At 47.5% G+C, this 16,171-nt stretch overlaps 1 protein-coding gene across 1 annotated transcript in view; it reads right to left on the bottom strand.

Moving 5' to 3' along the window:
• LOC135897282 (cysteine protease ATG4B-like) overlaps positions 1-16,171 on the bottom strand; it is a 43,388-nt gene that overhangs the window by 11,244 nt on the left and 15,973 nt on the right. Inside the window, exons 8-9 of the mRNA XM_065425890.1 lie at positions 14,497-14,666; positions 13,783-13,861 (exon numbers count right to left, since the gene is read on the bottom strand). Of these exons, the coding sequence (XP_065281962.1) occupies positions 13,783-13,861; positions 14,497-14,666 (249 nt within the window). The remainder of the gene's footprint in view (positions 1-13,782; positions 13,862-14,496; positions 14,667-16,171) is intronic.

Genomic DNA, 16,171 nt, shown 5'->3' with positions numbered 1-16,171 from the left:
GTTTTAAAATAAAAATATGGGGTTTTACGTGCCAAAACCACAATCTGCTTATGGAGCACAACGTAGCGGGGACTCCGGAAATTTGAACCAGCTGGGGTTCTTTAAGCGAGAATTTTATCAAAGAAAAAAAGTAAGTAAAGTAAGAAAGTAAGCGAAAATTTTATCAAAATTTTCACTTACTTCAGCCTGCTTATTAAACGGCGTCAATAAATATACACAGTAACAGTCGGAAGAAGTGCGCTGGCCTAAACACCCTTCTTGGTTGATGACAGCTATCAGCCAATAGCAGCCATATGTGGGAATTTTGCATATGACAACATAGGCAAGCTACCAGCAGTTTCAAAACAGGTTAGAAGAAGGTCTCATTTGAAAAGGAAGTGTCTGAAAAAAACGCAACTTCACCCTCCTCTTGTGAGCTCCACGTGCTGCACACAACTGCAAAGTTTGGCTGAGATTTTCACAGCAGCATATGCTATCCGTGGACTATGGTTTTTCACGGACACGCAGGGTGGCTCAGGACGTTTTTAAAGGGCCCCTCACCAGGTCTGGCCATATTGAGCTGACAATCAGTGCATACAATGCAGGCTAACGATTGTGTCTGCTAAGTATTACATTGCTACACACCACAGAAAAAGCTGAAATTTAAAACCAAACACCGTTTGCTCTGCCCCTCACAGGCACCTTGCTCCCTGCTGGAGAGGTGACATGTATGTGCAAGTGCGACTACGTACATGCACAGTATAACCTCGTTCCTACGTTTTTTTTTAAAAGTTACAAGAAAAACTTACAAACCGGGGAAACGCACAATCCGCATTAACTAAAAATTTCACAGACTCAACTATAGCTGACATCTATGTAAGACGTAGCATCGCGTGAATCGTTGAGGCCAGAGACACGTTTTGTTATTTTCCTGTTGTGTGGTGTTTTAAGAGAGCAAGGGGAAACCAAAACAACACCGAGCTGGTTGGCAATATCGGATGCCACTGTAGCGAAACGCGATGCCCACATCGCGTCGCCTGCAGCAGGGAATGGCCGCACGTTTGGATTAAAAGCATGCAGTACGCTACCAATCATACCAATCACACTACGCACGACACACTATAAAACAGATAGGTGAAGATGCTTATTGCAATATGTTTGGCGGCAACAGCTGTGAATGCAGCGTACGACAACCTGAATGGAGAATTGCTGCTATCGAAACAAGAAAATGTGCACGCAGTCATTTTCACGTGAAATGGGCAGGCGAGTACTGCAGTGAAGCTGCCATGGTAGACAGCTATATACTGTTCTCGATCGCGCATGCCTCAAGCATTTTCTTGTTTACATAGGATCTAGCGGCTGGAAATTATATCATACGATCGGACTTTGGCAATGTACTCAACGTTCATGCCAAAAAATTTTGCTTTCCGGGAAGGAATAAACCAGTAAAATATGGACGTAAGACTATTGGGTCACTTTCTGTGTTCTCGATTGCAAACGCTGGCACCAGGAAAACGTACTTAGCTGGAACGTATAAACGAGGTTCTAGTGCATATGCTGTAACGTCGCTCATAATGACACGTGACATCGAGAATTATTTAAAGGAGCATCTGTTATTTGTGTAATCTGTTACTTTAAGACAAATTAAACTTTAGAGAAATAATAAAACATGCAAACACAACGTCTGCGTGTACTTGTTTGACTTTGCACTTCAGCAAAAGAGATCTGCTTCCGTTTCATCTGTTTGTTCCCATGCATTCAGTCGCACGCACAGACAATGAAACTATGTCATTTTCTACCGTATTCCAGCACACGATCAGGCTCTGTGATCCACTTGTTTCTGCCTCAGTGTTCGTGTAGCACCAACTTATACCACTAGTCAGGCATTTCCTACAGAGCATGCAAAATCGTGCGCTGCGTGAAACAAGACAAAAGCAGCAGCTCAAGCATGACACCGTCAGCGAAAGTGCACCGAGCAGCAGAAAAGGGAAGAGAAAGAAAAGAAGGTGGAGCCTGTGACGTATGCACCCCGGAATCCTCGAGCTCCGGTATGGGAGGAGATAGGGAAGGAATTTTGCTTGAGGAGCGAGTGGAGAGAATGTCATGTTTGTGGCGACGCTCGCCTGCTGAAATCATCGGTTTGTGGCACTGAAACATTTCTGTCATTTGAAAAATTCTTGTGGTAGAACTCTCCCTAGAGGACACGTAACAATTTGCAGCATATAACAGAAATTTTCTACGTGGCCTGGTGAGGGGCCATTTAAAGGAGGACTGACACAAATTTTTTTGCTGTTTTTATTACTTTATCAGATATCCCTCAACCCTGTAGTTTCATTATGGAGTCTCAATTTCTTGAGAGTGCAGCAAATAATTAATTAAGTTAGCTTTTAATAATAACATTTCAAAATGCACGCCAACAGCAGCGCGGCTTTGGACGTGAGAAAGGTTGCCCATTTCATCACTGAAACCTGCTGTTGCGGCCTCGGGGTACGGCACACACACACTCGGGTCATGCATTCAGTGATCAGCGGAACAATATGGCGTAGAGCATCACCCTGCATTTCCAAGAGAAGCAAGCAATCGGAGAGGCCAGTTTAGCAGCTTCCGGCAACACAGTCACTGTATGCTATCAACTATCATGACCCGCCGCCTCCCCTTTCGGTGACATGAGAAATAACCTTTCTCACGTCAGAGGCCCCGCTTCGCTTGACGAGTGTTTTGGGCAGGCCTTACAAAAGAGGCTGTAATTGCTCATTTGTGGTGTTCTGGAAGAATTGAGGCTTCGTACTGAAACTATGGAGTTGACAACTCCTTAATGAAGCAAGAAAAGGGGGACACCAAGTTTTTGTGTCAATACAGTCGGCATCACCCTTGTGTAAAGCGCAGGAACGACGGCTTCCGAGGTGCTACTGAGACAGCCTGCAACCTCTAACACTAGCTGCTACATCTGACATCCTAACAGTAGCTGCTGGGCACGGCGGGGCCATGCAACTACTGTTAGACTTCACTGGCTGGCTCCTGAGCGCCCCAGCAGCCACCATTCCCATGCTCTACATAAAGGTAACGCCAACTGTACTCCTTTAAAGGGGCCCTGACCCACTTTTTATCGAAGTGGAGAAAGACATTTGAAGTGCAGATAGGCTATTTCAAAACCACTTTGCCGCAAAAAGTACTTCAATGCATTCAGCAGAAGCGGAGTTATCGGCAATCAAACACGGCCTCAGCTGTGCTCCCCTTCCACCTCCAATGCCTTGCACTGCGAAGGCTACAACGTAAACGTCACTGTGGTGCGGAGTTAAAATTTCCGATTTGGTGCCTATGCCGCGCTAAACGTAAGCCAAACGCAGCTGTCCTCAGAGAGCCACAGTACGCTTAGCCACTGCACTCGTGGCGGCACTTCGCAGCGGCCATGGTGTAGGCGAGTGCAGTGACCAATAGCAGCCGCGTATTTGAGTGTGCTTTGTGACGAAATAAAGCACAAAGAAAAGAGCGAGGATCGTGGGGTTTTTGAAATTAGAGCGTTTGAGAAAAAAAATGACTTCGCACTCCGCTTGCATGCTCCGCGTACCGCTTACGACAGCAGAACTTGACTGAGATGTTCACAACAGCGTATGCTACCCGCGGACTATGTTATTTCACCAAGACCAAGGGTCGGTTCAGGGCCCCCTTAAGGGGGAACACGGCATCTGGAGGTTTCTTTATTTATTATGCAAATTCAACCTAAATGCACAGATATATGTATTTTCTTGTGCCGATTTTAAAAATGCCATTACTTCTTTTGTGGCTGAAGTATTTAATGATATAATTAAATGTTCATTAGCATGTTCTGGTGAAACAATAGATAAAGATATACTGGCCAGAAAGTTATATTTATTGCACAAGTGGAAAGCAGAATGTATAAGGATTGCAGTGCTGCAAGCAGTTTTCCAATCCAACAACAAATAGCAACTTAGCAACTCAGTGAAATTCAGGGTTTACAGCACAGCTACCAATAAAAAGAAAAGAAAGCAAAAAAAAATTTATGGAGGTAGACAAATAAGAATATGCTTGCAGCACTTCAAGCTTTATTCATTTAGCTGCCTGTATAAAAAAAAATTACAGCTGTAGCTGTCCTACAGATTGAGATACTGTCGCTCTGAACGGGCAGGGTGAGTAAAAAGCTTGTTTTGAGAAAATCAAGAAAAACGAAAACAGCTCAATTTATTCAAAAATATTGTAAAATCTTTACACGTTACCAGCTGTAACTGGTTAGTATCCCCCTGGCACAGTTAGTTTGAGAATTATTGCCTGTGTGGCGTTTTTTGAGGGCTTGACGCATGTTTTCAGCTGATGCACGCTTTCGAGCTGAAGCTTTCAATTGCCACTGATCTTTTTCAGCCATGCAATCACTGCATAATGAGCTGCGGTTTAGGTTCAGCTCTTGCGTTATAGATGCAGACACTTTGACGTTTCCTGCATTAAACTTCAGCACTGCCTCCGCCACAGCTGCCTGTATGGCAAAGAGAGGCATGGCAATCCTCTGGTGCAAGAGACCAGATAACCGAGTGGAGGCTCTCGTTGCTGTTTTGGGTCTTTCCCCTCTGGCACCTCTCAAGCAACTTCTTGTCACTCAAACGCTCGTAAATGGGCAGCAAGGTCTGGCAAACATGAGGAGGCAGGTTGTGAGGTTGCTTTGGTGCTGGCTCGCCCTTAGCCTCTGCGGCATTTTGACAGCACCACGAGTTGAAGCCTGTTGGGCAAAATATGTGGTTTGATTCGAAGTCATTGGAGGTAATATGATAGTAAGTCGCCATCACTGCCTTGTGCATGGCATCCACATCTCCCTCATGCGTTTTTAGCGCCCATCCGTAATATGAGCTTAGTGTTGTAATAAGGTCTGCTGTGAGCCGACTCTTTCCACCGAGGCTCTGAAGGCCAGAAGCTTCGTTTTTTTAAACAAGGTTGCGCAATGCCGTACCCATGCGTTTCTGGACATGGTTCACGCAGTCCTCCTTGTCTATTTTCTAATAACCATAAACATTTTCCTCTTGCAGTGCAAGATAAGTACGGCTATCCCCATCACTCAATATAGTGGTACTATAACGGAGGTTGTGCCGCTCTAGGGACCTCTTGGAACAGAACGAGGGCGGTCTCCACTTCCATTTCTCCCGATTTTTTCTCAGTATTCTTCCGGCACTGGTGATTCTTCTTCCAGTTTCCAAAACCAGGATCATTTTCATTTGGGCTCATCTCGCATCCCGCGCTGAAATTAGTCAGTACAACGCAATCTAAACAAAGATCTGTAAACAGTTCAATCACGGCGCTGACACCGATGTGCGAGGTGTGTCCGGGGGTCATTCACAACCCATCGTACAACACCGGGATACTCCCAAGGTTGTCGAGACACAATTTGTTGTAAAGTTTGCGAACCGACCGTGCACACTCACTTGTCACGTTTTGGGCAACACGATCGGCAGTGGGAGTCAGCTTTTCCTTCACATAGCGTTGCCACGTCTTTGTGTGAAGTCCGCGACGGCTAATGTTCATCATGGAAAACACATCACTAAGGGCTGTTTGCCTGTTTCCCGTTGCTTGCATTGCACGAGCGGCGAGAACATTCACAGCGAACGGGTTTGGTTTTTGCTCACCGTGTATGCGTGGCGAGCTCCACATCGACGTCACATCACCACAGCTCCCGCACATCAAAATTAACTTCACAGAGAGTCCGTATTCGTCCTCACCTCTGATGATTATCATGTCCCCGCCATTGCATACCATGCACTCCATTCGTGCAAGCAGAATGTTCACCACATCTAAACTTACTATAGTAAACACGATCCCATCAAGTGGTTCAACGGGTTCAGCTGCGGCATTGGTGTTATGTCAGAAGACCCTCCTTTTCATCGCAGGAGTGGACAACAGCTGCTGAAACTATTCTTGGGTCCCTTTTTTTTTTCCCTCTTCCAATTCTGCAGGCTTCAGGAACTTCGTATCGCGACAAACACGACCTTCGGCATCTTCGCACGGAGACGGGCTTGTTAGGCCTAGGCTTACATCAGTGGCACCAGCAGACGCTGGTGCAAAGGGGGCCGTGACGACGTCGACATCCACATCTGTCGCACTATGCTTCTTGAAGTTGTCGATAAGCGCACATTGCACCTTCTATGCACCAAACTTCTTTCTCGTATGAAATTTCTTACGGGCCATCACGTAGTACGGTGTCATTTCAGTCACAATGACTCGACGCTCAGACAATATGGCGCACAGCCGAATGCGTGGATAAGCGCGATGCAGACGACACGAAAGGAATCCCACCAATCATATGCCAAGCACAGGTAACATGCACCAAACAACCAATAAGGGGCCGCACTGGGACTCTCTTTCGGTGAGGAAATTTGAGGAAGCCAATGGCAGCATGGAGCCAGAGTTGGCACAAATTTTAAGCAGAAAGATCGCTCTTTCAAATGACACCAAGATGTCTGCACTATGATGCGTGAAACGGCAGCTGCGCTTTGCGAAAAAAGTAACGTTTTTGCAATAACTTCGGTTGAAATTCTGCAGGTATCGACTGCAGGTAACTTTTGAGTTGCCTTGAAGGAAGGAAGACGAAGTGATTCTCGTAGCGACCACTGTTCCTTCGCGCTGCAGTATTTTCGGCTTTTTCCCGTGTTTTACTGGGTGACGCCGTTCCCATTGCCACGGCAATGGAAGTGGAGTCGGCAGAATGCCGCCGCGACGTGACTGCTTCGGCAGGTACCGGCCCGAGGAAGAGAAATTGCCCACCGAGTCAAGCTGACAGCGAGGACACTGCGCTGTACTCCTGCTCAAGTGATGACGCCTCAGATGACGAAGGCTTCGAAAGAGTGGTACAGTCGAACCCGACTATATCGAACCCGTTTACATCGAATTATTCCATATATCGAACAATTTCTGGACACGGTATAGTTACAATGAGTATATATAGCAAAAATTACGCATACATCGAACAAAACTAGTAGCGACTCCCTATATATCGAACGTCAAACGGCGAAAAGTGCCCCCGGAAGTTGGCTTTCCCTCGCGGTGAAGGGAAAACCCGGCGGCGCGGCTCCATCCAACCGCTCTCCCTACGTGACTGCGCTACCTCGGAGCCGCCGACACCACCCTACAAAAAAATGATCCTGGCCCGTCCGCCCGCAGCGCTTGCTCCGACAGCCAATCAGAGGCTCTTGTGCCCTCGTCGTGCAAGGTGGCGAAAGTGCTAGTTGTCTCGCTGCTTATCTGATTCATTGTGTGCGCGTTCTCCCGCAGTGTTGGCGTGATGAGGCGGCAGAATTCGCCTTTCATCGTGAAGCTCGAAATAATAAACCGGGTCGAACGCGGTGACAAGTCGGATGTCCCCGCAGCGTGCAAGATTTCGAGGAGCACTCTCAGCACGATCTTGAAGAATAAGGGGGAGATTAGGGCTAAAGCGGCTGAACTCACGACCCGGTGCCTGTGGCGCCCAACGCGTACGCGCGGCCGTGTACGAGTGGTTCATCCGAAATTGCTTAAGCCGTACCGACTTCCGCGTGCTCGGTGATGACTGTAAATTCTGATTAATGCGATGAAGCCGTTGTCGTTGCCGAAGTTTGGAGCGAGGTGTCAGAATTTCCGGAAGCTGTTGACAAATCAACGGTGGACGAGTTTGTGAGCGCAAATGATGGTGTTGCGACCACAGGAGAGCCCGGAAACAAAGACTACATTGCCGGCATCGTGCCGAGCACAAGTGAAAATGGGCACAACGAGGAAAGCAACGACCGTCTTTGGCCCACATCCTCCGAAGCGATTGGTGCGCTCGCACTAGTCCGGTGCTTCTGCGCGAAGGCGGAATGTTGCGGCCTCAGCTGCTCCGACTCCTTAGACAACGTGGGGAAGTGCGTGCCTCGCACGCAGCGAAATTGCCCAAGCAGAAGAAAATGCAGGTCTATTTCGTGCGAAACGAAGCTAGTTTCATCAATAAAGTGATTTCATAAATGGTATGTGCTTTTATGGCATCCAATTATTTAGCAGGCTTATATCGAATTATGCTCTATATCGAACTGATAGGCGTTTTTTTGCGAGTTCGATATAGCCGGGTTCGACTGTACATCGCAAGGCCAAGAGAAGAAACATCAGCGGGCGGTCTTCATCAAGTAAGTCTACCATCATGCCACAGCGAAGGCCATCTGCGCACACTATTCTTTTTGTGCCGGACACACCCGCCGACAACCTCAACCGCCTTAATAGACAAGCGATTTCCGTTTCTCTGGAGGCTCTTGTCCCAGGAGAAATCAAGGATATCAGAATTAACACTCGAAAGAACGTCCTGGCTATTGATGTCCATAACCAAAGCGCAATTAATGCTTTGATGGCAGTAAAGCTCCTGGGCAACATCAACGTCCACTACCTCATTCCACAGGACAACGAAACTACGGCTGGTGTCGTTTATGATATTGACACATCGATTAGCGACAGCGACCTGCCAATTTTAATCAAACCTGCCACTGATGGTGTTGCCTTACTACAAGCTCGGCGCCTCGGCAAGTCGACCTGTGTAAGGCTCGTGTTTAAAGGTGACTGTCTACCGTCACATGTAAAGGTCGGACACTTTCGGCATGTGGTACGACCTTTCGTACCCAAACCACTTATGTGCAGAAGGTGTCAAAGAATTGGACATGTGAGCGCTGTCTGCCGAAATACAGCGACATGCCCACGATGTTCCAAACAACACGACACGGACACCTGCCGTGCAACAGAGCTCAAGTGCCCTAATTGTCAAGGCCCACACGTCGCATCCTCAAAAGACTGTCCACGCCTAAAGAAAGAGCAGAAAATCTTGCGGAAAATGGCCAGAGACGGATCATCACACAGAGATGCTTCTGCAGCGATAAGGCGACACCACTCTCGGAAACGAAAGTCTACGACATCCTCTTTCGATTCAAGGGAAAAGTCTCGTCCAGCAACGCCACCTCCTGTTCCATCTGTCTCCAGTAACAGCACGAATGTCAACGATAAAAGCGGCCCTGCTATTCCTGCTTCATCAAGTGAGGTGTGGCCAGCACTGCCGAAGACATGCCACGCGCCAGAGCCACAGCACATGACTCGCCACTTAACGTCAAATGTCACTTCAGTTGACCAAGTGCGAGACAAGGATTCCCAGGTGATTGCTATGCTCAAATCCCTCACGAATGTCATGCGTCTACTACTGACAAACATGGACACTCCGGCTGCTCGTAGCGCACTGCAAGTGCTGGACGCGCTGACTCCAGTACTTGAAAGCATCGCATAGCACCATGGCCCGCCCCTCGCTGCCCTTCCACAAGGAAGTCAAGAAAGCATCTTTACTGCAGTGGAATGCCCGTGGTCTCAAATCGAGAATTTCAGATTTCAGACACTACGTTTTCGAAAACCGATTTCCCATACTTGTGATTTGCGAACCGAACGTGCAGAATGTTATACGCATTTCTGGCTATGAGGCATTCATGTCCTCTACCTGTGGTGATGTAAGCAAGGTAATCGTATATATTAGATGTGATCTGACATACGTGTTGCACCCAGTCCCGCCGCACGACGACAACCAGTACGTTTGTTTAATTGTGAAAACGAACAAGTTTACGTTCACACTCGTTGCTGTTTACCTTGCTCCTTCACGCGGATTCGACTCTAAACGACTGCACGACGTGCTATCAGCGACACCCCACCCTACGATTCTCACCGGAGATTTTAATGCTCACCATCCGCTTTGGGGGAGCTTGAAGATGGACTCCAGGGGAAGGAGACTAGCATCCTTTGCCACACAGCACGACCTTCACTGCCTCAATGATGGTAGCCCAACATATTTACGCGGGCTTACATACAGCAGCTGCCTAGACTTGACCCTGGTTTCTCGGCGTCTTGAAAGAAACGTGCAATGGTTCCCAGACATCGAATCCCGTGGAAGCGACCACATTCCGACGTACCTGAAGATCAAGGGACTATTTAAATGCCCCTCCACGACACTCCGGAGAATTGACTGGTCGGCGTTTCGGTCGCACATGGAGGAAGTATGTCAGCGAGGGAACCATTCAAGTCTGGAAACCGAAATTCAAAAAGCCATGCAAGATACTACGCGTGCTTTTCAGCCTTTCCCGAAATATGAAGAATTTGAAGCCGAACTGCAGCGACTAAGAGCAGTTCGCCGGCGGGCTGAAAGAAGATACAGGAGAACCAAATCCATCCATGATCTCAGAGAGGCAAGGCGGATGCAAAAGAAGATTCAACGCCGCATTGACGCACTTCAATCTCAAAGATGGAAACGTTTCTGCGAGTCGTTGGATCCACGTCAGCGATTATCTCAGATTTGGAGAACTGTGCGTGGACTTCGTGTATCACCGCAACAGCGTGTTCCTTTTAAGTCCCTCGCTTTACAACAAGGTCGCAGCGAATTAGACGTTGCCGAAGAATTTTGCTCAAGAGTTGCCAGCTCGCAGCCTCAACGCGCCCTTACACCATGTGCCACTCCTGTGCCACGGGACTCCCGCATGGATGTAATGTTTTCGGTGGAGGAGCTTGAAGCGGCACTAGCGACTTGCAGACGCTCTTCGTCACCTGGGCCGGACGGCGTTACCTATGCGGCGCTCGCCAATCTTGGGCAGAATGCACGCCTCATGCTGCTAAACCTTTACAATGAATCTTGGCGCAACGGTTTGGTTCCACGTGAATGGAAATGCAGCCGCTTGGTTCCACTTCTCAAACCTGGTAAATCACCGTTAAACTTGTCATCGTACCGCCCCATCGCTCTGGCCAGCTGCATAGGGAAAATAATGGAACGAATGATTTTGACGCGCCTGGAATGGTACCTGGAAAGTTACAACGTGTACCCAGATGCTATGGCTGGCTTCCGGCGTGGGCGCTCATCCATAGATAATGTCATCGATTTGGTCGCGTATGTTCAACATCAAAAACGGATGAAACGACTCACTGCGGCATTATTCCTTGACATAAAAGGCGCCTATGACAATGTAGCACATTATGCCATTATAGAGGCTCTGATTAAAGCAGGAATCGGTGGCCGCACTTTTCAGTGGCTGTGCAGTTATTTGACTGACAGGCATTTCTTCGTGATGACCGAAGAAGGCGCCACGACTCAACACCAAACGTTCTGTGGAGTACCGCAAGGCGGAGTGTTGAGCCCGACGCTATTCAACCTAGTGCTCGTTGGCCTAGTCAGATGCTTGCCCAACACAGTTCAAGTATCAATCTATGCCGACGACATCTGCATTTGGGCGTCTGCTGTAACACGGCTGCAGGTACGAGCACGGCTACAAAAGGCAGCTACCTTAACATCACGGTACTTGCGAAAACAGAACTTAGAGCTGTCTTCAGAGAAATGCTGCCTTGTTTCTTTCACTCGGAAGGAAATGAAGCGTTATTCTGTAAGTGTCAACGGCCAAGCAGTTGCACATGCACGTAAACACCGCTTTTTAGGGGTAATTATCGACCGCGACCTATCATGGAGCCCGCACGTTTCGTACCTAAAGAAGAGGTTGCTGACAATAATACATCTCCTCAAGTTTCTTGGCGGAAAGTCATGGGGCACATCGGTGCGATCAATGCTGCAGCTTTATAACGCCTTGTTCCTCGGCTTCGCAAGATACAGCCTCCCTGTGCTTGGAAACACCTGCAAAACAAACCTGCGTGTACTCCAGGGACTACAAGCTCAAGCCCTAAGGACGTGTCTCGGCCTTCCGAGGTGTGCGTCTACAGCGGCAACGATTGTCATAGCTCGAGATCACCCAATAACAACGTACTTGGTAACCGACGCTCTCAGAGCACATATTCGCCACGTTGCCCGACTACCTTCTCACCACCTTGCCGCTCTACCCGCAGAAAGGCCACACGCAGCTATCAGTCGTATGATTGTTGCCAATCGCACCTCATTGCCAATGAACTACATGCCTGCAGCAAGACCATCCACACCTTTATGGTGCCTGCACAGACCTGAAGTACGCCTCACCATCCCAGGAATCACTAAAAAGGCTAACATGCCGTCGTTTGCCCTGAAGCAGGCCACATTACAACTTATACATGAGGTGCACAGCGGCCGCGTACACGTTTACATCGATGGCTCAGTCACATCTGCAAGTTCAGCTGCTGCTGTGGTGATACCAACAAGATCCATCGAAATACAGCTAAAAACGTCGCATGTATCATCAACGACAGCTGCTGAACTGGTAGCCTTGCGTGCGGCTCTCCATTTCATTCAGGAAGAACCACCGCATGCATGGTCAGTCTTCTGTGATTCCAAGGCAGCCCTACAGAGTGTACTCTCAGCACTGCGCCATGGATCACATGAACAGCTCGTCGCAGAGATCAGAGAAGTACACCATCGCATAGTTGACGAAGGACACGATATCATATATCAGTGGTTGCCTAGTCACTGTGGCATACACGGCAATGATCGAGCAGACGCAGCTGCCCGATCTGCCCATGACGGCGTCAGGTGCGTTGCCATTCCTCTTTCGAGAGCCGACGCAGCGAAAAAACTTGCCGTACTGGCACACGACCTGACATTAGCTCAGTGGAATTCATCCGATTTCAGAAGTGCACGACTTCATACCCTGGACCCTACTTTACAACTCCGTATTCCGCCCGAACTTCCACGACGCGACTGTACCCTTCTAGTTCGTCTATGGCTTGGAGTAGCATTTTCAAATGCGTACTCCTTTCTTATCGGAATGTCCGACAACCCACTTTGTGACTTCTGCGGGTGCAATGAAACAATCGCGCACCTTCTTTGTGAGTGCTCTCGTTTCAACCCGCAAAGAGCAGTCCTCTCAGCCACCCTAGACAAACTGGACAAGCGCCCACTGTCAGAAAACAAGATCCTTGGACACTGGCCTACGCGAACATCAGCGCGATCGGCTATGAAGGCACTGCTGCGGTATTTAAAAGACACTGGACTTTCTGACAGATTGTGACTTCACTGTGTGACTCAGGATTGTACGGTGCACTGCATCACAGTAGGAACGCCTTTGCGGGCTGCGTGACAGTGCCCACAGAAACAGTTTGTGTGTACGTGCGTGTGTGTGTAGTTTCTTTTTTTTTAAATCCTTCTCCCTCTCACCTATCGCTTCCCCTTTCCCCTCCCCCAGTACAGGGTAGCCAACCGGAGATAATCTCTGGTTAACCTCCCTGTCTTTCCTTTGCCTTTCTCTCTCTCTCTCTCTCTGCAGGTATCGACAAAATAAAGCAATCTTGTGGCTAAAATATTGATTGAAGAGTCGAGAAACTTTGTGTAGTTGCTGAACAATAGCTGCAGATTTTGAAAATTCCAGTTTCCAAAAGTCGACTTTTTGTTCATTTTTTTGTCCCAAAGAGCCATGTACCCCTTTAAGCAGCACGCGCTTTACAATTAGGCGAATTTCCAGCTATGAGACTTAACATTTAACAATCACGCTCAGTCAACATTATCGAGCTTAACATCCTGCATTCTGCCACAATAAAGGCGTACTGTCATGACAATTCTTTTTCTATCTGTATTTTTCTGCATTCTGTATTTTTTGGACATTCCGGTCTCCCACTTCACCACCTTCAGCATCATAATGCCATGGCACTAACAGATTGTGGGTGGGAAACAAAACCAAAATGAGTTCGTGGAAAGCTATTACTACAGTAAATTATTTAGCGCACTTTGGGGCTTTCCAGTATTTTTTCTAGGGTTTCAAGGTCCCGGAACTTCACCTAACGCAAGAATGATCAAGAATGATAGGTAGAAAATGTCAAGTAAGTGCTCCTTTAATTCGGTGCACAGGTCATGAGGCACTAACAGACTGCTGTGCTCACCAACAACACCAATGATGTACAGTGCATGGTTTGGTTTGCCACCAATTATGCCCAGGGACTGCTTCAGTGCAAATGTCCTCTGCAAATGCAAAGTGAGTGGCACTATTTAGCCGTACACATGGATGCCACCAGCGAATCTAATAAGCTAACAATGGTACAGACTGCTTTGTGTAGTCTGCCAATAAGCTAACAATGGTACAGATAAATCGCAGTGAACATGACCTCGACAAATTTTTCAAACATGCCATGTTAAGAAACATAAACATGGTCTTCAAATCATTATTTGAGAAAAATTAAAATCTTTGCTCAATTGAAATTTTCATTACGTCAGCTTCAAATGTTGACTGAGATACATACAGGATACATAAAATGAACCTTCCAACCTTAATGCACATCACTATTCATAACAAGCACAGCTAACGCATTTAAAACGCATCTGCTACACACTGAAGCTACAAACTGCAATGCAAGCTCACTCACGGCTACCCTTTAGCTAGTTATTCCGGAGGCTTTTAGAGAGTTAGACCCATGCATAGCTCATACCTTAGTAACACTTCTTGAATGTTTTGTTGATCGATTGTATCACGTTTACCAACCATTAGTTGGTACAGCAGTAATATTCTCCTTTGTGAACACTGACATGAAACAAGCCTTTTCAGTCACTGAAGTGAACTTTGGCATCTGCCAGTAGCACTTTTTCATGTCCATTCTTACCTTGAGGCCACAATAGTAGATTGGGTTGATTTCACTCAGGCCAAGCCTCAGAGGAATAAAGAGCACAAGAGGCTTCCAAGAATCTGCTGCTGCAGCTGCAAGTCCATGTGACTGCGTCCGATTTCTAATGCCATCCTCAGCATCTGATGTTTTAACTCTGCATACTTTCCCTGCAAGATAAAAGCAAGCGAAATCACTACAAATAACTAATGGTATCAGGGAGCAATAAGCACATGTTTTAGCAGTGCACACTGCAGTGAGCATATGTAATGCTTCTGTAGGCTCTATTTGTATGAAAATAACACTACAGTTGTTTTGCATTTATAGCGATAACAAGTATAGACACTGCAAATGCATTTTCACTGTCACAGCCACCGCCATGCATTCCCAAATGCAGTTCCAAGTGCAAAGAGAATGAGCAGCCTGTGCGCCACACATTGGTGGTCACGTGATGTGCCGTGGGTACGAGAGTGAGCCAAGGAGACACATGACCGAGCCCACACTGCTGCACAGCTGGGCTAGAGGAGGAGAGCACATACATCTTTTTCTCTATCCTGACCATAGGAGGTCACAGCGGCAAACACAAGCGACCTATGCACTGTAGCTTGGAGGTCATCCACTGCAGGTGCATGGACAAAGGGCAAACACACAAGGGAAGGTCAAGATGATTGGTGGCTTTATGTCCACTGCTTTCTAGTGTGCCTAAGGTTGGAGGTTGCGTGATCCAAGTTTTGAAGACGCAGCCCTATTAAAATGATGAAGCAAGCGGCTGCACGAACCGCTCACTTTGGGGTGAGCACATGCACTCCTCATATCCTGCACTCCTAATCATGCCAGTGTTGTGACAGCAAGTGCTTGCAGTCAAAGACAGGGAACTGCTCATGTCTGTGCAAATTTGATAAGGAAAGTTCACTCCAATTTCTGCAGTACAGCCTATTAAACTATGAACTTTACTTCACGTAGCTAACACTTTGTCTAATACAGTTAAACCGTGATATAACGAAGTAGGTAAAATCGGCCATTTATTTCCTTATACAGTAGAACCTCGTTAATTCGAAGTCCGTCAGACCGCGAAAAATCATAGAATTAACTGGGTTTTCGAATTATCAGAAATGGACGAAAAACGAGAAATAAACGTATGAAATGTGACTGTATCAACACTGCTCCTTTATTTCGCCTGAAAAACGGTCACTTGAAGTACCGTATTTACACTATTGTAAGGCGACTCAAATGTAAGTCGACCCCCCCCCCATATCGCGTGGCAGGAAAAAAAAAAGGAGAGCATACTTGAGGGTGCATTCGATAACGAAAATTTATTAGTAGCTGACATGGTCACTGGACTACTCATCTTCACTAGTGCTGCCATCCTCATTGTTGCTACGGTCCCACAGCGCGTCGTCATCCCGCGAAATTTTACATTTGGCAAACGACCGCACCACGACTTCTTGTGGAGCAGCAGCCCACGCTGAATGTACCCAACCACACGCAACCGTCAGGGAGGCTATTTTGACAGGTCCGGTTGGCATAATTTCGCGGTCTTCTGCCGCCAGCCACTCGTACTCACAGCGGAGCAGGTCCTTAAAAGGCGAAGATCCGGGCTTGTTTCATGACCATGTCGCACTTGACTGGCAGGGACCGATTGTGCATTTCAGCGATGTACACCGCAAGCTTAGCC

This window comes from Dermacentor albipictus, chromosome 1, assembly GCF_038994185.2.
Source record: "Dermacentor albipictus isolate Rhodes 1998 colony chromosome 1, USDA_Dalb.pri_finalv2, whole genome shotgun sequence".
Taxonomy (NCBI): domain Eukaryota; kingdom Metazoa; phylum Arthropoda; class Arachnida; order Ixodida; family Ixodidae; genus Dermacentor; species Dermacentor albipictus.
The sequence above is the reverse complement of the archived record's forward strand: the minus strand, read 5'-3'. Positions and strand labels throughout refer to the sequence as shown.